Here is a 25,397-nt window from a genome sequence, read left to right as displayed (position 1 = left end):
AGTGATAATCCAGGTGTCAATCTCGTTAATTCCCAGAGTCGGCACAAAACACAAGGGGAAATAGCGCACCAGGTAGAAATGGTTACTGGGCGAGAGGCGATCCGGGCGGCAACTGACAAATTCTTGTAGTACTGTTTTCCTTTCGACGAACTTTAGGGCAAAGGTGATGAGAAAGCGTCATTTACGCGTCTGAGAACCGAACAGATTGTACGTTCTCATGTGGAAAGTTGACAGTTAGTTGCCAGGTAGTTGACAAAACATGGAAAATACACTGTAGGCTTATAATCAGGTATCGAAATTCAGATACTTACAATACCACCAAAATCCAAAATACAAACCTTATGATTATGAAACCGGCACACCCCCATCAAGCCATCAGCCTCTGCAAATGATAGAAATTCAGTAGATTTTTAAGTGATTTGCAAATTTCAATTTCAATTTTCTTCTTTAATTTTGAATATTGCGCCTTGTGACTTGGCGTATGTCGGTTGTTGGGGATGCATTTTAACCTCACCAAGTTCTATCAAAATTGGTGACCCCAACATTGTGCCATCCCCTTGTTAGTGCTTATGGGGTGGAAAGAGTTTTAAAAAAATAATACATAATAATGTTGGCTTTCCAGTAATACGTAAACCTAAAATTATAGAAATTAGAGATCAGATTTGATTTTTTTAGTTGATTTATTTATTGATATTTATTTATATTGAACTGTAAAACATGATACCTTTTTTTTTCCTTAATTTTACTTTCTACACTTAAACATACTAGAAAATAAATATAATACTTACTCTATTTTCATTTTAGGTATTATTTTCTCAAAACAATATTTATTCTGCCAATTTTGTCAATGGAGTAAGAATTCTTCATAGTCACACGACGGTGGGTTTACTAAATATCGGTGTGAACGATGCCGAATTTCAGAAATCGTCCACGGCAGCATCGAATAAAATATTTTTACGATCGGTTAGAAAAAATTCGACGAAGGAACAAGTTTCGACTCTTGCTAAAGCAAAAGACGCCGCACAGTTGACGGTCGGGCAAAAAGGTTTGTATTTAAAAGCATTTATGACATTGATTATACAAATATAAACATCTTCCATGAACCAATTCATTACTACAAAGTCACACCGTCGTATAATACTGGGCTTTCGTGCCCGATATTATGTGACGGTTGTTGTGGCTTTACATTGGTTATAATTAGAAATAATAATTTTGTCATTATTTAATATAAACTAAGCAAATTCAATGAACTAATAGTTATGGTAATTAAAAAATTAATACTGTTACAACAAAACCACATGCTTTATTGAAGTGCATAGTTAAACTTTAATGTACTGGTATCATTCTCATAAATAACGCTACCCCTTTGCTAATAAATAAAATGCTAATAAATACTCGTGGAAAGATATTCCTTATATTAGAGGATCCTTCAGTATCTGTGGATTAATAAATGTACAGTTTTGCATTGTAAATAATAATGTCACTAAATCATTGACTTTCAAACTAAAACTTGTGTATAGATGTAGACCTCATTACTATATGTGGTGAAAAGTCCTTATACAACCACATAACTGACGAATGCATATAACTGCAGTTATAAATGTAATGTATAGTTATAATAAAGTGACTACGTGCTATAAGACAAGAATACTTGTCATCCCCTAGTGGTAAAATTTGGAATTTTTAGTGCTCCCGTCTTAAAAACTGTGCACAATACATAAAAAGCCAATTATGAAGTTTTAGAGCATGACCAATTTAGTATGAAAGAACACTTGCATACACACATATTGTGAATAGAAAGCACGAAACACTGGTGTGCACATTATTTTGAGTGTGTTCTCATTCCTTTCTCCTGTATTTATTTATGATGTGTTTTTCCCATTTTCCTATGTCTTTGCCGCATTTGTTACTGTGTCATATGTTGTGTATTGTTCACACATGTCAGTGTTTAAGGACTTTACTATGCACCCTGTATGATATATTTTACTGTTTGAAGTACTTTGGTTTAGTGCTACACGATTTAATGCCGGTTTCAGTGGCAAAGTTTGACTTTTTAATTGGTAAACTGATTATTAATTTTCGCCCTATTTAATATAACAAAGCTACATTTGACTGGATCATTCATTTGTCCACTGGCTTAAAATATTTCAGTCGAAGCTAACTTTTTACAGGATAACAGAATGATTTCGAAGGGGGATTTCCAATACCCTATGCATTATACATTATGAGACATTAAAGTTTAATCTTTCACATCTATTCAAACAATCCGTTGGATTTTTTATCGGGCTAAATTATGGCTCATTACTGTAATAATCAGATACAAAGCAGTTTGGCTAGTGACCCGTTCGTACCACTGGATAGTGGGAATTTTTGGTTTTTGTCGAGAGTTGGCAACACCAAGAAAAGGAGTTGTTAAGTTCATAAAGCGCGGGAACATAGCGGAATGCTCTTATAACCGAATTAATGTAAATAGTTGATTTTTGTTTTGTGTGAATAAAATCTAAAGACAGATTTAGTGGACTTTCATTGCTTGGATATACGACAGGGAACCTGGCGTACGAACAAGACGGGTCGGGTGAGAGTTACGAAAATTAATCGATCATTACACGAGATTAGGATGGGCTTGACGCGACAGCTAGATACAAGGCAGTTTAGCTGTCATCTTAAGTTAAATGTAATAATCAGAAATAAAGCAAACAGTACATGTTAATTCTAAGATATTTCATGATGCTACACAAATGTATATTTCTAGATTCTATATGATTATACTCAATTTTTTATTATTTAATTACATATTCTAAACTGATTTTTACAATATTACAGTTAAGCAAACCACCAAAGATGCAAGTTATTTGGCAATCATCATTGGAGGAATTGGTATTACAGGTAAATCTTATCATTTTTCTTTTAACAATAAAATATTGTATATTGTTTTAAGAGTTGCATGAAAGTTGAATGTAAAAAAAAAGAGAGTAAAATGTAGTTCTTTTGAACTACATCACTACTGCCTAGAATAAAACAAGAAAGGACAGAGTAAAGAAAAAGAAGTAAGAAAAATATCGACACAGAGAAGTCGAACTGGGCTTCGGAAAGATTCGGACTTTGATAGTTTGGTTGTCAAGAGAATGGAGATGAGTGGATTCCACGAAAGAAACTGAAGAGTCACTTAAGAGAAGTTAAAGTGAATAGCAGGCACAAGAGACGGAAGGATGAGATCAAGAAGAACTTAGAATGTTAAGGGTATGATATAAAAAGAATCTTTGAGGAAGAATGGTGAAAAAAGCAATAGAAAACTGTGATCTATGGCTCGACCCTTCGTGGCAACAGAGAGTAAAAGCAGGTTTACATTATGGTGGATTCTTTGAGACAAGTAGTAATGGCACGACCTACTTGCCATTGTGATGTCGTTTTACGACGGACAAGTCAAATTCGGCTTAACTTTCGCTGCAGTGGCAACAGTAAGTCGAGCATTCATCTAATGACATAAGTTGTTTGTTTTCTGACACAGTGTGTTACCAACCGAATGTTCGATCATGTCATGATGATTGTGGAAAAATTTTTAATCGGAATGATCAGAGAGCGTGAATCTCAATCACCTCGTGTGGTCTTTGACTTGTATGATCATTTAATTGCATTTCTGCAATTATGTTATTGCGATATCTAATTTATCTCATTTCTAAATGTAGCTTTCTTTCAAATTATCTTTTAAGGCTTATCACCATTCCTAAATTTCAACGAGGAATTATTTAAAATTAAATAGGTGATTTGTCACAATTAGCATAATGGTACAGTCCATTTTTTTTATTTAAGCTACAACTCTATCCGACACTTTTCTTGTCGATATCAGAGCGATACACTATAGTAGTGTGAACAGGAGCACATCTGCGATGATAGGCATTTTTTAGTCGTGTTATTTTCCATTATAGTTTGAATCGGTCTTAAAGGGAGGGTGATATAAATCGTTACAAAAAGTCCTAAAAATAAAATTTTTATAAGAAACATTAGAGTAAAATAACTGAACAATTGAATTTGACTTCTAGAAAGACGTAAACAGAATTTTACAGCTATTAGCAGTAGTTACTAAGCAGTTATTTTTCCCATTACAATTGGAGGAATTTGTTAGAGTCCATTTTCTCTCTCCAAAATGTTAAGTCCATTTGATGATTTTTAAACTTTTACTTCAAACACCTCCCGATTTTGTAACGAGATCTGTAGGGTATGGAATCGCCTAGGCGAGCACTTCCCGCCCTGTTTTAAGATAACGAACTTTCGTGATGGAAGAACCGTTAGAAAGATCCGTTAGAAGAAACGTTATGTTTTAAAATCGACGATCGACGGACGATTGGCTGTCAGAAAGTGACCGTTGGCCGGACGTTGTGGAAACATTCGAATTTGATTGGCGGAGGATTCGAACGCCGGCCGCTATATAAGCAATAGTTTCGGCGGGAACGGGGACTGTTTTACCGAAGTTCTAACTATCTCTCACTTAGGGCGTGACGGAAACCTGGTGAAAGTGAACTCCAGTGGTCTATTACGAACTTTTCCTGACTCAGAGGTGTTGCTAATACTAAGTCTGTTAGCGGAGATCGTAATGTGTTTTTCCGACGAAACTTGTACGGGCTATAGTCGGTTGTCACTTGGATTAGTGTTTTGTGCATAATTAGTTGCAATGTTATTTTGTATATTTGTCTTGTAAATATAAACGTTGTGGTTGTCAAACCGACTGAGTGTTATTTTGAATATTACTGGATCCTTCGGGCTATAAAAGTACCAAAATGGTGCATGGCTAGTAGCAATTTGAAAGGAATGATAGATCAAAATTGATACGTTTATTTGCATTTTCGAGTCAAATCACATAAAGCTATCTATAAAATTAATAGTACTATAAATCTAAAAGTATTTTACATCAATGGAAGTGCCAGAAATGATAGAAGTAAAATTTATACTCTTATTTTTGTTTATGCAATTACAGTTTATTAATAATTTTAGTTAAAAAATTGGCCTTTTGCTGACCTCGCGTGACTGCCGAATTGTTAACAAAGCCAGTGATGTGGACTTTGGCCGATAGTTTATTTACTCAAAGTTAAACAAACGTGTGTCGATATTTGCATTGTTTTAAGTAGTAGTTTAGCTGTTAAAAAGAAAACAAAAATAAATAGTTTAAATGATAAAAATCAACGGACAAAAGAAAGTTTTAATTAATGTGACAATGTACGATATTTTTGAATTAATTATACATTAAAATGTTTGCTGCCGACGACATCGTTAGCAATTCACGCCACGTCATTGTGAGCATTGTGAAAGTTTGCTGTGCGTCTCCCTAAATATTTTATTGTTTTGTTTTGTTTATTGTATACTTTTAATAGTATATTTTATCTATTAGTTTTGTATTACAGTCCGACACCTGCAGTAATCCAACACTTTACTGCAGGGCGGTGCAAATTAAATTTTTGTGTTACCACTTTATGTATGTGACAAGAGACCGATTATACGTGTATACTGTCAGTCTCTAGTTGTTTGTTTTACATGCAGTTGGCAAAACAGTCACAATCATGATCACGATAAACTAACCTGTTTACCAAGTAGGTTTTTTACTGTACAATATGTACTGTATATACATACATATAAAATCCAGTAATCCAACAATCTGCTTTAATCCAATGCTTTTTTGTTAATTACTTATTTAACTTTTATAATGAATTATGATATCAATAAATCATAATCAACATTTATTCTCATTATATGAAGTAAGATGTTGCAAATTTATAATTTATTACATGAATATTTCTTTAATTATTGTTATTTGGCTTAATAAATTAAATTAATTTTTGTCTTCTTAATTTTAGGAATTATGTTTTACGCCATATTTAGAGAGTTATTTTCCGGACACAGCCCTAACGTAATATATGGAAAAGCTTTAAAGAGATGCAAGGAAGATGCAAGAATAATCGACGCGTGCGGCGAACCCATTAAAGGATACGGAGAAACTACGGCTCGCGGGAGGAGGAGGCACGTCAGGTAAATAGATTAAGTAAATCTTAATTAATGTTACTAGAAATTAAAAGAGTATTAAATTTCTAATATCATCAATTCCTGTAATATTTTTTAAAGGTTCTTAAATTCTTTTTATTCTGTTAAAAAATTTAAGAATTTATTCAAAAGTGAAGAATTTTAAGTGGTGGATTCAAAAAAGACATTTGAATTATACAATATTTTATACAATTATTTCTTTAATCAAACTGAATATCTCCAGTCAAATATCTGAATTATTTACATATTTATTTTAATATCTTTCTCCACTTCCTCCTCCTCCCCACTCTTACCTCCCTCGGACACTAAAAAGTAAAGCGGCTTTTTTTCCTTTTAATCTGCGATAGCTGAATCTGTGACGATATCCATCACGAGTTCATCCAGAGGTGAGGGACAGATCCAACATTCGGTACACGTCACCCATGAAATTATCTCAGAGTAGCAAGCCGATGCCCTAGGCACCTTAACCATAATCATATAAATTTCTGTTTTATATCAGAACTTTGTACTTTTTTTTAAGATACAGTTTATTAGAATCCTTTGATATAAGAAAATCTTATTTTATGACTGAAGTTAAATGAAATAATGTCTGTTCATGTAGTGTGCAGGTATACAAAGATCTTTTTTTCTGTAAGAGAACCCGTTAAAGGTTTTCTTCTCTTTTCTTTCCACTGATATATGTACGATTTACCCGACGGCTTTATTTGGCTTTGGTTTTGACGACTACACATAAGTCTTTATAGTTATTCCAGAAGTTTAGTGCTCCTGATTTTCTACATATTGTTTTTTGCAGACGAGAAAGAGCATACATTTTCTAAAGAACCTTGCTTTTAAAAGTGAGAGTTTTTTTTTAAATTCTTGTGTTGAGATCCAAGTTTCGACACTTTAGAGCAAAACCGGATTCTAGAGTAGAGGGAAAAACATTGCCAAGGCTTTAATAGATCAGTTATATACCAAACAAATAAACTTTTGCAAAAGTAACATGATTCTGGAGAGAAAATTTCACTTGAAAGAATAAATTTTAATAAAAACTTTTTAGATATAAGATAAATAAAGTTTTATTATTAAATGTGTGTAGTTTTCAACCACTTCTGACACACTCTCTCTCTCCATTGTGTATAAGGATATGCTTTTGGAAAACTCACTTCCCTTTATTTAAATGCACAATAATTTGCAAACCTTTGACATTGACAAAATGACTTAGGAAATGTTTGCAGAACTTTTTTAAACTGATAGTTCATTCACACTATTAGTAAGTGGGCTTACAAGAACAATTCGCACACAACTAGCCACTAAAGTCCACGTAGACGATGCCTCAACTCCCTTAAAACCCCTATCGTGTACAATGATGTAGATTTTGTGACTCCTCTCACTCTTCAACTGTACTCATAAATTCACCCACAGATTTTTTTATATCTACATAAAAATATCTTTGAGTAACTTTTAGTATTATGTTACAGATAGGTTGAATTTATGTGAAATCTCATTTTAAACACCATTTATCATTAACTGATATTATAATATTGTTTTAAATGTATTTATCCTGAAGTAATGGCTTAGGTGATTGGAGCTTCATTAGAATTAGTAAGTCAATTCAAATCTCATATACACTGAGCCAATAATAGTGTCCACTGGGACTAAATTAACCAGTTGTTTGCGGAGTACTCCCATTGGAGTAACTGGTTTTCGTTAAACTGTTGCGCAGTACTCCAGTTGGAGTAAGTGTCAATTTTTTTTTCGTAATCAAGAAGTTGGTGGCGATTTAAGCACTGATTGGCCTTTACCTACAAAGACTAAGTCTGTTTCAACGAATAAGATATTTGTTACCACCCCGTATTTTTAAATTTACTAACAAAACTCCTCCTTTCCATGTTAAGTCTATGGGAGACCCTTCTTTTGTTCATTTGACAATAAAATCCTAGTTAGCATGCCTGTTGGGCTCTAATTGGTATATTATAGCTAAATGACTATCCTTTAACCAATAAGCATCGACTTGAGTTTGTGGGGTGGGCACTTTCTTGGAAAAAGTTATACCAACTCGGAGCTACATTGTCAGCTACAAACGTAAACAAACAATTATAAATCATTATTATTATCTATTTTTAGCTTGAATTTAATAACTTTTTATGTATATTTATCCTATTTAACAAATAAGCATGTTTTTTAAACCATCCAGCCAAAAATCTTTCAAAAAACAAAGTACTTCCGGTTATCGTGGTACTTCCGTAATACCTAAGAAATACATGTATAATCGTTAATATAATAAAGTAATAATCGCTTATTATAGTCTACTATTGGTACAATAGTGTAAATAACGTATAAATAGAATCAAATACACATAATCAATAATAAAAGTGTATTGATCTAGATTTAGAAAAGCCACCACCCTCCACGCCGATCGGCGTTATAATGTATAGGTCGTATTATTTCTCTACGTCAATTTAGAAACCTGCAGTTTTTTTTATTTGACAGAAAATAGACATATCTAAGTAACGTATATAACAAATTAATGGATTATTTATAAATTTTTTTAAACATACATAATATTTTGAAGTTAACAATTGTAAAGTGTAATATGTACATTATAGAAAACCAAAAACAGATTACATCTGCAGCAATTTTTAAGCGAGATACCGCAAATTGAAAAACCACTTTAAAAATCACAAAATGTCTACGCAACAGCGGTGTCGTTTCGGATTATCGAGTGCACAGCCGACAGGTTAAGAGAATTTGTCTCATACAAGGTTAATCAAACTTGTATATATCGACTCCGTGGGCTCGGTGCTCTTAGTATCAAGCACGTGTTGGCGATTTATTGCATTATAACACCGGATTATCGAGCAGACAAATCAGGATTAAATTTCGGTCAATAGATGGTTTTGGCCTTCTACATTTTGCGTGGGCCCGAGATATAACTAGACTCTCTTCCAATAAATACACAGAGGTTAATTTCTTTTGTCGTCGGAATAAGGCCGGCCACCTCACTCGTGTGACGGGAGTGCAGTAGGTCCTCACTCCTCGACAAACGTCTACGATCGGCCTCAAGGGATTCTTTTACCTTTATCTTTTACCTCTTAATATTTGCAGGGTAGAAATAATCTAAAATTATACACTATATTTTAGTTATTTAAATTTATTTTCAGTCATTTAGAATACGTAAAAGACGGATTAAATTACATGCGCATGAAATTTTACATCGAAGGAAACAGAAGGAAAGGAGTAGTTCATCTAGAAATGAAAGAAGTAAGTAATACGGTTTGTCAAATAAAATTTTGTTTTTCTTGCGACCATATATTTATTTTAAATGAAAAATTTCCAGAACGCTAATGGAAAATACGATTATCGCTACCTGTTCGTCGAACTGGAAGGCTACCCTCAACAGACAATCATTCTCGAAGATAACAGGCACATTTTCTGATATTTTCATTTAAGAAATTGAATGCTTTTGTATAAATTATTTTTACATATAATTAACGAATTAATTAATTTTCTCCTAATTTTTCTTTTGGAATTTTCGTCGAAACGGATGGAAGACTTTAATACCCGTACTCGAAATTGTATATATACTCGATTCATTTTTGAAAATAAAGGATAAAAATAATATCTAGGTTTTTTTTATCTACCGAAATAATGAATATTTTGGTATCAAAATTATTTTTTATATAGTGTAACAATATTAATTAAACTGCTGTAGTTCACACGATGAATTTTAAATTACGGTGTATTATAATGCAGTGTGTATGTAGTTTCTAATGTACCAAAGATAGGATGACATAATTTTCTATTTTATTCTCTATGGACCTCTACGACAATTGCATCAGATGTCGAGAAAACTGCAGAAAAGCAAGTTGTGGTGCAATTTTCATTATTTTTACATAAATAAACTCGTACGGGGTGTCCGAAAAGTTACTCGGCGGCGAGAAATTTGTAATGACGTTAAAGTTATATGTAAAGCATTGCACGAGACCCATAAGTTGCATGCAATACTATACAGTCAACCAGTACCGAATGGTAAACTTGCAGGTCTTGCACGAATGCCATATATCTTGCCGTACGGTGACTATTTAGACACCTCGTCGTTATAACTGAATTAACAACAGGACGAATGTGTGTTAGTAATACTACGGGTGTTAAATTTGGAAAAAATTTGCACCGTTTGCTAGTTAAAATGCCGTTCATTTTTACCATCGTCGCTTCCCGACCGTTGTAAAATAACAGAGGGAAGGTATTGTAATCGGTCAATTTTGAACCTTTGGATCTTTTGCATCTCTCGAGATTTTAAGACCCAGTTCCAAAAACATCAAGAAAATAGGTACAAAATTTCGAACGTGTGTTGGCCTGTTATATCTCGGGATCGGTGGACCAAAAATTTTGAAATTTGGCAGGAATACTTTTATATATAGGGTATCGATAAGTTGAGGAGATACAGGTGCGAGCATGGTTGGACTTAACGTAAATTTTTCTCGTTATTTTCATTTACAATTTTTACTTTCCCGGCTCTGCCATACTTTTTCTCTGTTATGTTTAACAATCAGTCAAATAATGACCCGTCCAGACTTTTATATTCTAGTACCTTGACATGTCGAGAAATGCAAAAAAATTTGGAGGTTTTTCTCTATATGTATTGATGTTAGTGTGGGAGGGGGCACAATTTCGTTCACTCTCTTTGAAGCTTAATAACTTCTTTGCTTTTTGTCATAAATTTCTGAAATATTGCAAGGAAGTTTGTATATTAGGATGATAAATTTTGGCGGTTAAAGGTCGAGGGAGTCGTGTCTTATCTCGAGAGAGGTCGGACTTAATATTATTCATTAGCAACATTTACAATTCTTTTATAAAATCATCATTACCTGTGCCTACAGTGGAAAAAGGGCCCCCCTCACAGTATTACCAATGTACTTAACTGAAATAAAAAACAGGCTTAACAGATATTTCAAAATTCGTGTGAAAATATTGAAAACTTCACCACAATTTGCTGTTCTGTGGGTTGTCTGTCAAAATCAAACTATCACGTTTCTCTCAGAATCCAAATGTAAAGATAGATTTAAATTCATATGTATAACCTCTTCCAACAGTTGCATGCAGCAAAATGACATTAGTTTGTAAAGCACAAATACAATCTCAAACGAACGAGTCGAAAGCGATTTAACTTTTGAGATTTTGTTGTGTACTTAGGTATGTTACCGCCGGAGTAATATATCGCACGAGGTCGTTCAATTTAACGTAAGTTATTCAAGCAGATGATACTAATCCACGCTACGACGTAAATTGTTTGATGTTACGTTTAATCACGTTACGTCAATAATGTCTCGTGTTTGTAGCATTTATGTACTTAAATCCGGCTCGAGGTGCAGCTTGATTTCCGAGAGATTGTCTCGATCCTAAAACATATTTTCTCTTTAATGTGCTCGAAACTAATAGAATCGGTAGAAAAATGTATTTTTAGTGTAGATAATCAGGATTTAAGCGAGTTTCTTGTGGAATCGCTTAAATCTTTAAGAATAGTCGACTTATTTTCAGTACAAAGTCTTATCGTTTCTTTCTATATTATCTACTTTTTGAAACACAAATAGTTACGAGTCTACTTTTATAAACCTGAAAATAATTGTTTCAAATTATCTTTTGATATTACAAATCATAATCAAAGTAAAGGAAATGTAATGTTTCTGAATAATAAATGTAATTTTATGATTAAGTATTCTGCTTACCTAATTTTAAACTTAATAGTCCCACACTTTAACAGGCTAGAGACAAAACTTTTATTCTTACTTTGTATTGGTGTGACAGGGAATAAAATTAACTTAGGAGCTGTTCTAGTGTTATTCAGGTATTCGTCAATAAACAGAATTGGCACGTATCTTGCTTCTGCTACATAGTAACTAAATACAAGTGCACGAGAGTATATGCAATCAGTAGTTGGCTGTTCAATGGCATCGTCCTTGGGTCCTATGAAAGGTATTGGCACAGTTTAAATTACAAACTGTGCTGTTGTTTAGAAAGGCATTATATTACTGACAGTTACTTACAGCCGGTTGCTGTAACCAAAGTAAGAGTAGAACGGAATTGTGCCATAAGTTGAATTTTATACAGAAATTTCGGGGCATTAAACACTTAAATATGAAGTTTCTTCGTCCGACGATTGGTAAAAGAATTTGTTAGAAATATTATTTAATACAAGGATGATTAATATTGCGAGCGTATAAACCGGTAAGGAATGAGACAACCTTACCAGAATACCGCTCGGGAAGTAACCGATTCGAAATAGAGACTCGTTCCGTCGTCCCAGATGAATCGTTAAAGGATGTTTTGTAGAATGAAGGACTTGGTTCATTTTTCACATCTTAACTTAGCATTGCGTGGTACTAGAAAGGGGGATTTAGAAGTTTAAAGTAGAGGTATACGTTAATTGTTTTTAATTCATTTAAAAAAAACGAAAGTACGAGAAAGTAGTGAAAGCCAAAATAAACACTAATTTGCTTCTGTATTAAATAATTTAATCAAATAAATACTACATACACAAAAATTAGTGGAGAGAGGAATTCTTGTGGCATATTCAAAGCAGAAAAATAATTGCAAGATGTCGATTTACATTTGAATGAAGAAAAAGTAACGGCGGTAATAAGAAATCCGTCTTTTGAATTTGAGCGATCGTGCCGATCGACTGCCAATTTTCTGGCACGCTCTGGTCCGAAGCTTCCTATCGACCGAGGTCGCATAATGGCTCGACGGTACATCCCCGACCATTAATTATATGTCTCTTGCGTTTGTAAAGTGGCGAGTTACTGGTAAGAGTTTGTGGAACACTTTAAAGTATTTACAGACTGCTAGAAACTTGAACTAACATTAAACATTTCAGATAATTGATGCTTTATTTTTCGTAGAAACCATAGTTATGAAATAAATGTAAGTAAAAAGGCACGAAATAGAGGGATCTCTGCCGACTGCAACGTACGGTCCAAGCATACGCACCCTACGGGCAATGCTATTCGTGACCGTTCGGAGAATTAATCCGGCCATCACGGTAACTTTAAGTGACCTCTCGTAATTCTGTCCAGATTAAGTGATGCCAGAAAATTGACAGCAAGTCTTATTACATAATTACAAAAAAGTAATTAGACTTTTTTTTTACAAAAGGACTGTATTTTAAGGTTGTAATTAAATAAATATGGTGATGAAAATTACCTTTTGGTTCAAATAATATATGCTTCTATAGATATATTTTACTTTTTGCATATTTATTTGAGAAAAAATTTAATAGAAAATTATGAAATTGTCCATAGCACTCCTACGTGTAGTCTTCATATATGTATATACGTAGTTAAACAACGATACGGCCCTGCTCTCGGGAGGACGCTCTTCGAGAATGGTGCTATTTAATTGCCGACAAATATGCACAAACGGACCTTTCCCGTAAATATTACTGATTTGATACAAAACACGTCCAAATTTACAACTTTGCATTGCAAACAATATAGAAAGCACGAAGTGGCGTGACTTGGTGATAAACTTGCGTGTAGATGTCGTTACGGCGAGTTCTTCGACGTAGTGCCAATTTTAGAGGCAAACAATCGATGGTGGTAAATTGAAGTTTGATTGTATGTAAATTCTAACTTGTTAAGGCTGATGTTTTAGGGTTTGTGAAATGTGGTCCGCGGTCTGCGAGAATGTGCTGTGTCGTTTGCAGACTTATCTGCATTTTGAAAAAATGACTATTTCTATGCAGAACATTTTTGCACGTCACAGCTATCGCATTAGATTATTAGATAAACAAAATGTTTTGGCACAATCCAGCATTATCTAAGGTGATATTTATAGGATGTAAGTGGACAGAGGCATAGATGGTTTGTGGTAAGTCCGTGACTTAGTTATCGATCCACAGACCACCCGAACTTAGAGAACTGCTGTTTTGGGATACGTTCGGTGTACAAATTGACCCATGCTTCTTAAACAATATAAGGCAAATGGTAAGTGGTGTAAACTAGTGGTATAAGGCAAATGGTAGTGTGTATGATACATATTAGCGCTAATGACTGGTTAGGTTAATAAGTGTTCCTAGTTTGTATAGTTTATGATATATATAAAATGGTGTCTTTAATATTTGTTACCTTTTTATTTATTTTTAAATAGGGATTTCGGTCAGTTGGCCAAGATATATTGGGATGCATCTCTCACTATCCAGTCACTGGTTGTGGGCCAAGTCAAACTCACAACGAGCATATAAGACCATCTTGGTGCCAGCAAGACCGAAAGACAGTTAAAGTCACCTTTACGCGCTTGGGCAATCAAAATATTACAAGAAATCCAGTTCGGATTTTACTTGCGGCATCTCGTTCGGCAACATGGCCGACAGAACGTTATCGAATTTCTGATTCCGTTCGCCGACTCTGGTTTCCATTCCTATGTGGACTCTAACGGAACCGTAAGGTTTTTCCTGGAGAGTTTTCGAGCATTCTACGTGCGATTTGAAACAAAAATATCTAATGTTTCGTGCAAACGCTTGATGGAAGGCGTGATTGCTGAACACGTAACACAGGCTCCAGAAGCAACTGTGGCTCTGTGCCAGAATCAACAGGTTCTCGACGGCAGAATGCCGAACGCCATTAGGCTCGGACAGAAGGATAGTGAATATCAATGGCAGCCATTGAATTAAAAACAACAGAAATGCAATGCTGTTACTTTTCAGTAATTTATACTGAAATCTTTTCTTTGTCAGTTCGTTATCGTTGCTGGGTAGATGATCATTTTGTATCTTTAATGAATGAAGGGATTTTATGAACATAATTAGAGTTAAGATGATAGGAGACAGTATTAACAGGTACAGACTATTGTTATAATATCTTTGTTTACATATGTCTAACCTGTTTTTAATGATTATAAAAGTTATGGCGTTTAGAGATATTAACCAAATGGAAACAATATTGATTATGATATACTTTTTACCAGAGAATAATTGTTTGGTATGATAGGAAAATTTATGGGTGTAAACGAAACTTTCGAGGGCAATTGCTAGATAATTAAAGGTAACCGTGAGAAATGTCAGCAAACTGCCATACCAGGACCAATGACAGATGTGGATTTTATCACGGTTACGGGATAATATGTCAATACAAATTCTTGTATACACTATCAAAGTTACGATCATGTGAGAGATGGCATTGTTGGCGATCAGAGTGTTTCTGGAATGGTGTAAGTCGTATTGAACGATCAATGCGCTGATTTGAAGTACGTTTAGCATGGTTCCCATAATGGCCAGAATTGCGTAGACGACCAGACGTACGACTGCATCGTCCGATTGGTTTCCATTTGCCTCCAGACTGACATTGGTCGTGGCCCATGTTCCGCTGATGTTTATGAGGTCTGAATTCATTAATGAGAACTGCTAAAATGGATGGGAAAAAAGGAGCAGAATAAATTAATCATCAAATTATTAATTATTAAAAATTTGTATTAAACAAAATATTATACGGAGTGGCCAAAAATTGGCAAGGTGTTCAAATGTTCTTGCATCCATAGTAAGTGTTCAAGATTTAAGTGTTTCTTGTAATGTATGACAAACAATTTGACTCGTGGCATTGTTTGTCCTCCCCTCTTAAGTAATAAACAAGTAAACTCCTACAGGAATATACACAGGATATCCCATGTGTCTGGAACCATAGGAGTTATGTCGATCTTCATTTATTCTTTTACAAGTAAAGCACGGTACCAAGTAAGAAGGAACAAATTCAAGTTATTTTGATGGTGGAGCCTACAGTTGGTGCGAAGTTGCCGAAGTGTTCAACGGGCTACATCTGGACTTTCCGTTAGTTACACGTGGCAATCTGGTTGCAGCCCATTAAACTCTGGCAGCTTCGTGCCGGTTCTTACCATCAAAATAACTAGAATTTGTTCCTTCTTACTTGGCACTATACTTTACCTGTAAAAGAATAAATGAAGATCAATGTAACTCCTACAATTCTAGATTTATGGAACACTCTCATAGGAGAAGATTCCAAGAGAAAGACCAATCATGATTCAGCTAAACCCTCTACTACATATCTAGAAATGATCTTTTATGAGCTCTCCAGATCTCAGACACAGATAATTGTACCGACCACCCACTCTGCCATCGGTGATGTTTTTGTAATCTTTAGATATTGATTTTAAGGTGCGAATTGCTACAAATGAAGTCATCATACAGAAAATAACTCCTTGATGATCACGGTAACTTCACATTGCTCTTGCAAATATGAAATTCATTCATAAAACATTTTTAATATTCATTATTAGGAAATGAGTAATTCTACATTGCGATACATAAGTGGGCCGACAATGTCGCCACTAACGAATCCGATAATGGCCCATTAAGCAGGTCGAAAGCATTTTCAAAATTAAAACACGGAGCACCGTCGATGCCACAAATTTATTCTATACTTGTTCAATTTGTAATAGTAACTTGTTTTGAAGGCCGGATGGCCGACCAGTTAAAGGTGGCATCCTATTGCTCTGGGGACCCGGGATCAAATCCAAACGGGTCATTTCGGATATAGTCCATCCGGATACATCGGTCCCGTCCCTCACCACCCAGCCCCACCCATTGTGGGCCCGGCCAAACCATAACAGACTCGCAAGAAAAACGGCCCTTTCGGCGCCCGCAGAGCCAAAAGAGTTAAAATAAAAAGGAAAACACATGGTAATTTGCAAAATCATACCTTAGGAGGATGTAAGTATCTGATGATTACATCTGTAACAGTTGCAGCTGCTGATACAAGATCTTGTTTCCTTGTAATACAATTCACGCCCTGTTGTAAAAGAATAATCGAGAATTACTTCTTACACCAAAGAATTTTTATATTAATTAACAAAATTTAAGATAACTCACCAAACAATTCTTTCATATTTTCATTTTTCTAGAATTCAGTTCTTGAATCTCAGCAAAATTCTAACAAAATGTAATTCCAATTGATGAAATGTTTGAGAATTTAAGTAACAATCCATAAGAAAGATCACGTAATCCTGTAAAAAAGTACATCATTATGTTGCATACAAAATAAACGAAATCTTCGTAATATGGATTCATGCGAAATTCAACTCTTAAAATGGTACTCTGAAGGAACCGTGCCACTGTTTACCAAGAAAATTGTCAGGTATGGCACAGTGGCGTGAACATAACTAGCGCCCGGGGCACGACACTGTATTGGCGCCCCCTCCCCTTCCAGAAAGACATATAGTTTGTCTTGGAGATCATCCGGGCGCCCCTCTGCGAGTGGCGCCCGGAGCAGGATACACCCCCTTGCCCCCTCGCTACGCCACTGATATGGCAAAGAAAATGCAAAATCTTTGATGCTAGATAACCTTATTTTACATTCAAGCTTCGCTTTAGCGCCATTCTTTTGGATGTAAATGAATCGAGACGGGCGCTACATTGAGGTTTGACTACATTTTTGGGGTATGCTGCTAGCATTTCTTTGATTCAGATGGGAATTTCAATGCGTAATTTTTTTACGTTGAATACTTTGAATTCTGAACGATTGAGACACTCCAAGATTCTTCTTCAGATCTGTTTCTAAGAATTGATTTTTTGACGTCTTCAATACAATTTTCCATTTATATAATCTATTGATTTTGCGTGCGCGTGTCTGTGTGTGTTTCCCTCGTTATATCGCTGCTTTTCGTAAGGTTTTACTTGATTTATTAGTATAAATCTCTCATCCTTTTGCTGTTAAATCTGCAATTTATAATTATCGAATTCACTTTGAAGGTTACAATCAATAAACATCGAAACAATTTCCCAAATTCGGACTATTCCCAAGTAAACGTCTGCATCACTGCCAAAATTAACACTACGTTGGCCCCAAAAGTTAGTCAACTTTCAATGAAGCCAATCGCAAACATGCTTTTACCATTACATCTCGGTTAAGACTTTTGGAACTCCCTGTATACTCTAAAAGCACGAAAATTTACTTTTCGTTAAAGATTTAGAAGGTAGAAAACGAGAAAACATGCCATTGCTTCGAAATTCTATCTACTCCGAAGGCCCTAAGAGGGCCTCTTTCGTGTCCATTACGAGTTCGATGGGGTTGGTGACGGTTGAGGCCCGACTTATCCCGGCCAATCCACTGGAAAATTCGAACTGACCAGAACAGCGACTGGTAGTTTACACCTCGTCCATGATAGAAATTACGTAATTATATGCACGTAACGTGGCACGCAAACGTAAAGGATCGAATGTAAAAATAAAAAATCCATGATCATCTCCCATGATTTTAATGGAAAGTTGTTTAAAACTGACTGAAAATTGAAATGGCAAACGGGTAAATTCCTTTAGCCCTTAATGGCAACAGAAAATCTTGATTCGGGAACAATGGACGATGCCCTTGGGGGCAAACGGGTCTCTCTTGCTTGCCCTCAAGGTCTTTGTCCATTCTTACAGTTTTTGTAACATAAATTAGCATATTTTTAATATTAAAATAACGAAATTCAATACCTTACTTATGTTAAAGTGTCTTTTCCTGTGTAGTGTCAATTGTTCTCGATTGTTTTGTGAATCCCAAACAAATAAACTCATCCTTCAACAAGAATAATTAAAGTTTCATGCGTGCTACAGACTATGCAAATGAGGATTTTTTCCGTATACTAATTTTACAAATTTAAAAAAATGGTGTTACGCGACGTGAAAACCGCGGAGAACAATTAAATGTAGTGTATTAAAGTGTGTACTTACCGTTTCTTTAGTTGCATAAACACCTCCCACTTGCATGACGGGGGTCGTTACCATGACACTTACTACTTATCGATTTTTCAGTTTATTTACGTTCATTACGCATGATCGGGGAAATCGTTAAGACACGTGATGCACCCTCTTGTATTTAAAAATTAACACCTAGAAGATATATTTCTTCAAAAAAAAAAACATGTCACCGACTCGATTCACATCCGTGTTACATTGGAACAATTATGGTCACGTTGATAACACACATCAATATTCGGAAATACGTCAATGGCTTACGAATAACGAACAAAATGTCCTTCGTTGCAGGTTAGAAGGTAACAGATCGAGATGTAATTGGTAAAATAAATCGTAGCTTAACACGAAAATTACAACCGTAACTACTTAGAGAAGGTGACGGCACCTCGTTGTTACGTTATTACTTTCACTTCATCAGCTCTACAATAGAAATTCTTTCAGTTTTACGTTATACTACAAACACTACTAAAGTCCAGGAATTTTTCGGTCTCCCGACTTTCATCATTCGGGCCTCCATCCTGGGCCCGGCCGAACACAATGGGCATGTTAAAAAGGCTCTCTGGGCGAAAAGAGTTTTAAAAAGTTTGAGACAGTTGTGTGTTAGCTCACGAATTCATGCATTTAGCACACACAATTGGGTTAGCTGAATGGTCTGTTGCAATGGGCACGTTCTTAGAATTCATAGTAAATTATATATGACGCATACAGTATCTAGGTATAAGTTACGTTTAATTTAGTTCGTTGATGATTCTGTTTAACTTTTCGCCCTGAGGGCACTAAGAGGGCCTTTTAACCAGAACCGTCTTAGTTTCAGGCTCCCAATAAGCACATCAAGTCGGGAAGGACTAACCTGGACAAACCACGGAAAATTCTTGGATGCTGATCTCGATTTGGGTGTCTTCAACATCGTATCTTAATCTACAGGTAAATTATTGGGTATCAGGAAATCTTGCAACAGCTGTAGAAATTGGCATTCAATACACTCGAGTGTATCGAAAGCTTGACTCAAAGGGTGTTGCGCAGTGGCGTAGCAAACATAACTGGCGCCCGGGGCACGACACTTTATTGGCGCCCCCTCCCCCTTCCAAAAACACATATAGTTTGTCTCGGAGACCATTTGGGCGCCCCTCTGCGAGTGGCGCCCGGCGCATGATACACCCGATTGCTCCCCCTCGCTACGCCACTGATGTTGCGAGGACCAGATTCAATGCCTCGTGGGTATGTTAAACGTGGTGTAGGGAACATAATCCATATTTTCTGGATTTATGAAATTTTGATGGGAGTACATCATTGTACAAGTGAATGGATCCAGTCGAAAGTGGAGGCTTTCGAACATTTTAAAAATCGATTCGTGTTGCATTTTCATCATCAAAATATTTTAAAAAGGAACAATAAAACGTGTCTTTAGTGTGATGAATTTCACAGGAATCAATTTAAAACGCATTCTAAAATGTGCCGAATGATGGGGCCACCAATGACCGAGAGGATGCAAACATTTGAACATTGGTCGTGGGTTCGCACATCGTCAATGGGCTTGGCCACGTGGAGTTTTCCTAAATGGGGCCAGTTTCCATAGAAAGTCTTCCCGCAAGGCATCGCCCGCGAGTCGCGTTGACGTATGCAAACAACAATCACGTGATTGATTAATTAATTTCCGATGGACGGAATGTAGCGGGTGGCGTGCTGCTTTTTCTATACAACAATGAAAAGATAATATACATGGAAAGTATTGTTTATTTAAGTGTCTGCTGGATTTAACTTGCAACTGTGCATCCTGCCATTTTGTAATTCGAACGGTCCCCAAAATGAATGCATTCACGAATTTCCAAGTGCCTAATACAGAGAGCGAAATGGGTGAAAGCACACGAGGTTGGCAATGTCTTTACTCTAGTAATTAAACACAATATATTCTAGAGTAAAATATACTCAAGAATATGGAATATCGAGAATCGGAAGATAGCCAATTACCATTCGTTTTACTTTTAGTACGCAAACGTTTATTGGTTAATTTATAACTCTGACTTTCGATTCTTGGTTGTGATAGGTTTACACCAGCAAAGTTAAACTCGTTTAGAAATAATTACGTTTAACGTTCGACGTAATTATTTTAAAAAACACCAGACCTAATGCAGAAATGACTAAATATGGCGCAGCATCGTCTGTACGGATTTTGTGGCAGAAAACGACCCTAACCCAAAAAGGACTAAAGATGGTGACTCCAATGTCAAATCGGTATTTTGTGTGTAGAGATTATGGAATAGCTAGAGGCTTGTTATGACATCATCTGGTTCTTTTTTTTTTTTTTTTTTAAAAACTCTTTCCGCCCTGTGGGCACTAAGAGGGCCTCTTTTAGTAGACCCATTATGGGTTCGGCCAGGCCCACAATGGGGCGACCGGGCGGTGAGGGACGGGGCCCGACATATCCGAACGGACAACACCCCGAAAAATTCCTGGGGATTATTCGACCCGTTCGGATTCGATCCCGGGTCCCCCAGAGCGGTAGGCTGCCACCTTGACCGCTCGGCCATCCGGCCGTCTATCATCATCATCATCTGGTTCTGCCACCAGGTGGAGCGTATTTTTTTAGACGAGCAAGACATATTGGTTTTTTAATGATTCAAATATGAATTAAGCGATTTATTGACTTATTTTACGGGAATCGAATGATAATTATAATAGCGTTCATTAATGTTTATGAAATATAGACTCGATGGGTGGGTTTTTTACGTTACAGGCATCATACTTTCGGTGCACAAGAAATGACGTAATAGAGCAAATTTGCTGAGCGATTAGTGCATGCTTCCAAAATGTCGGGCAAGCAACACAAGGTCTCGCTACTATTACGAAAAGTTGTGACGTTGTATTATATGTGTTTGAGATAATTCTTCATCCAGAAGTAAATTCGTATTCTGCAAAACTAAATTTGTCACACATGGAAGCAGCCATATTGTTGCACTGATAAAAAAGGAGTCGAAGCACACTGTGCTTAGCAACTGGTTATTTCTGAATGCTGCTTACCGAAACCAGTTCTTTTACTAAATGATCCGTACGTGCACTGGCGCACCTAGGTCATTTCCCGAACACATCTATAGAAATGATGCCGATTCGATGGAACTACTATTGGCAATTGAAGTCAAATTTGCTATTTCTGACAGTAAAGAATCTCGCCTATACTCTGGTAAAATTAATGAACAGACATGACGTGTGAAGAACACTTTGAAATGAAATACATGAGAAGACGACCAAATAAAACCTGTATCTTGTGATGTGTACATTTTTCAACCTATACACAGTACATCCCAGAAAGTGAAGAGAAAACAAAGTGGATCAGCCCGCTTGGATCCTCAAGTGAGAAACAGGATAAATATGATGATGTATCTTGAAACTATAAAAATGTTACCATACACCTAACGGTTCCATCTGGCAGACTCCGTTGCCGCACGACTTGGCCTGCATTGTACCATAGGGACACAATCTGCCTACTGACGGACTCCTGGTAGACATAACTGAGGGGTAAGGGCCGGGACCATCTCCATCCCTTTACCCCATGGTACTATCGATTATGCCTTGAATCGGCATATGGAAACTTTGCTGGCCCGGCTGTCTATGGAGACAGCTCCACTTAACGCCTTTTTATATTCCTTCCGGTTAACCGACTCACCGACTTGCCCCCACTGCAAGGAGCAGGAGACGACTCTCCATTTCTGGTTGCAATGCCCCCACTACGCCAGTGCATGCCACGATCTGGGCATGTCCATGAATATTGATCTGGACCACGTTCGAACATTGATTCCTATTTACGAGCCTCCAACCACCACCACTCCCCACCATCACATGATGGGGCTTGAGAACTACGTCACTCACACTGGTCGCTTCCACTGACTAATGAGTGCAGTCTAGTTGGAGAAAGAGTCGAAAAGGCTAGTATCTCCATATAAAATCAGAAGAGAAGAAGAAGAAACTATAAAAATGAAGTTCTATGCATTCTAGGATCACTTTAACTTAAAAAAAATGTCATCACACGATATTTGCCACACCACAAATTATTCACGTAACTTCAATATGATAATGAATGGGTGTTAGATTATAGATCGTGATGTCAAAGTTCATATCAGATGATGCGATAACCTAGCTACGGTTTGTTTTAGTTATGGCAACGCAATACTTGGGTGATCTGCCTAGGGGGATGCTTTCTGGGAGGTCTTTTTAAAGGAAATTGGCCCCTATTTAGGCATTACAGACATGGAGAAAACCCAAGAAAACGCCATGTGGCCAGCCCATCCGAGCGAGGCGCAAACCCATGACTGAACTCCCAGTGTTCAGGGAATGAAGAACCGCTTGGCCACTGGTGAGTCCCTTCCTACAGACATTTTGTACTTGACAAATTGAAGGACCAAAGGCTCTACTTTCACTAGATACTAAGGAGGACCCAGAAATGAATTCCTTTTCCTAAATAGAATTATTGTGAAGGATTGACATTACTAAATTTTATGTTAATTCTTTCCTGAATTGAAATTTCTCTGCCCTAAGATGGTCTTTTTTTTCCCATACCCGTCGTGGATTTGGCAAGCCAACAATGGAAGTCAGGCGGTAAAGAACGGACCATCCATGAAAAATTTCTGGAGTTTTTCAACCTCCTGAGTTTCCCTAAGCAGTACCAGAGGTATGATGATGCATTTAAGGTAGGACCCAAGAGTGTACCCAGCAAGGAGCAGTTGTCCCTCCCTAGAAGAAAAATTAAAGTGTAGTAATTGACACACAGCACAGATGTAACAATTTAGTATCAGTTTGAATAATGATTATTGTGACTAGCCTAGAGCCATCTGTTGTGAAATCTTAGAACTATTTTGCTGTTTGTTGCTATTCTTGCACTCAAAAAAAATATGAGTTGTCCCCTTTAGTTCAGATCCTGGGTATGCCACTGATAGGGCCTACTAAAAAGATGGAATTTAAAGGTAAACATTGGCACAAAAAGTTTTGCTTGTTCTGTAATAATCCAGTCTAAACAGTGTTTTGTTCTAAGAGACAATATAATTCATTGTGTCATCTGTTATGAGCAAAAATTCTTTATCAGATGTAACAATGCAACCAGATGATAACAGCTGATGGGGTTATTTGCTGCTGAAAACCTTGGCACAGAATGCCTCTGTTGTACTTCTGAAGTGTCTAGCAGGGCAATATTTCATTTCTCATGTATAAAAACCCTATTGTGGCAATTGTTTGCCAAGTTCACCCTGTGTAATAAACCTGCCACCGATTAAAAAACGATGATAAACATTTACACATGGATTTTAAATGAATTTCATTTCAGGTCTTAGGAGTTCCTTGTGTATCGTATCCTATGCATAACGTCATTAGTCAGAAAGGGGATCGTAACCGATTAATTTGGCACCGGTACAATGAATGCCAAACAAACTTGGCTGATGATTTTTTATGGCATGATTTCAAAAAACCTAAATTATATTCGAGAGAAATCATTTGTGGAATATTACTGAAAACTTTTTTATGTACAGGATGACCAAAAATCAGGCATACAAGTTTAAAAAATCCAGCAACGAGTTGCGTAACTTTTCTGGCAATTTTAATTTTTTGCTGAGAAAGTTGCATTGTTATATTTTTGTTTTTAGAGCCTACAGGCTCTAAAAACAAAAACATAAGATCTTACTACTTGTCTTTAGAAGGAACCTCAACATTTTCCAGATAGCTTATTAAGGAATGACGAGGAGGAATAATTGTAGGAGGGTCAGTGTTTAAATTATACCAGGGTCAACTTACAGAACAAACCCTTTGAGCTTATAAAAGTAACTGGAAGAGTATTGAAATTTATTTCATGGACTTTAGCAGTTTCCTTTAGGGTGAATCAATAATGTCCTGTCTGAAAAAGTATATAATATATAGGCTATTTTTTTTTTGAACTGGCAACATTGCTGGAAATTGACCTTAACCTGGCAATTGCCAAAAATCTTTTTTAGTCAAAAAAGATTCATGTATGTATTGGTGGCATTTTTGTTTTGCTTACATTTGTGGTTGAGAAATACATTAAATATTTAAGTGTTTATTTTAATACCCTAGTCAATGTTTCTTAAAAATTCAAGTTGCATGTGGATAGAATGTGTGGTGGTGCAGAAGGTTTGTATGATGCATATGCCATATACTGCTGCCTGACGAGTTGAAGTCTTTTGCTATGGGCAAGAGAATATTGAGATTATGCATGGTAACAGCCATTCAATCATTGCAACACAAATGTGTGGAAGTTGTTTTGAGATTATTGGAGAATGATCACCAAATGACTTGCCAAGAAATGAGTGCCAAAGTAGGCACCATAGCTTCCAGTTTACCACATCTTGACAAAGCCAGGAATGCACAGAATTGCTGTAAGATGGGTGCCTCACACCCTGAATGATATGCAGAAATAGTAACAAATGGAAATTGCTGAAATTCTTTATGTTACAAGTATGAAGGAGAATCCCTCCTTCATTGGATTTTGCAATTGACAAAACACAGAAGTCGTCTGGTTCTTGGATCTACCCAGAAACCACAGCTAAATGCCAACTAAATGAGTGGCACTGTCTATCAACCCCCACCTCAAAAAACTGAAGCAAGAATTGGATAAGATAAGAATGTTAATGATCATTGCATATGA

At 36.2% G+C, this 25,397-nt stretch overlaps 2 protein-coding genes across 2 annotated transcripts; one reads left to right on the top strand and one right to left on the bottom strand.

Annotated features, from left to right (window-relative positions):
* The first annotated feature begins 806 nt into the window (after positions 1 to 806).
* LOC136986832 (mitochondrial import inner membrane translocase subunit Tim21) lies at positions 807 to 9,633 on the top strand. Its single transcript, XM_067284455.1, has 5 exons — positions 807 to 1,045; positions 2,824 to 2,886; positions 5,847 to 6,018; positions 9,174 to 9,273; positions 9,350 to 9,633. Exons 3-5 carry the CDS (start codon positions 5,852 to 5,854, stop codon positions 9,446 to 9,448), a joined length of 366 nt encoding a protein of 121 aa, XP_067140556.1. The 5' UTR covers positions 807 to 1,045; positions 2,824 to 2,886; positions 5,847 to 5,851; the 3' UTR covers positions 9,449 to 9,633.
* Positions 9,634 to 14,088: 4,455 nt separating this feature from the next.
* LOC136986833 (uncharacterized) lies at positions 14,089 to 15,508 on the bottom strand. Its single transcript, XM_067284456.1, has one exon. It carries the CDS (start codon positions 15,395 to 15,397, stop codon positions 14,321 to 14,323), a length of 1,077 nt encoding a protein of 358 aa, XP_067140557.1. The 5' UTR covers positions 15,398 to 15,508; the 3' UTR covers positions 14,089 to 14,320.
* Positions 15,509 to 25,397: the final 9,889 nt, after the last annotated feature.

This window comes from Centruroides vittatus, unplaced genomic scaffold (genome assembly GCF_030686945.1).
Source record: "Centruroides vittatus isolate TY-2023 unplaced genomic scaffold, ASM3068694v2 scaffold_1209, whole genome shotgun sequence".
NCBI lineage: Eukaryota > Metazoa > Arthropoda > Arachnida > Scorpiones > Buthidae > Centruroides > Centruroides vittatus.
The sequence above is the reverse complement of the archived record's forward strand: the minus strand, read 5'-3'. Positions and strand labels throughout refer to the sequence as shown.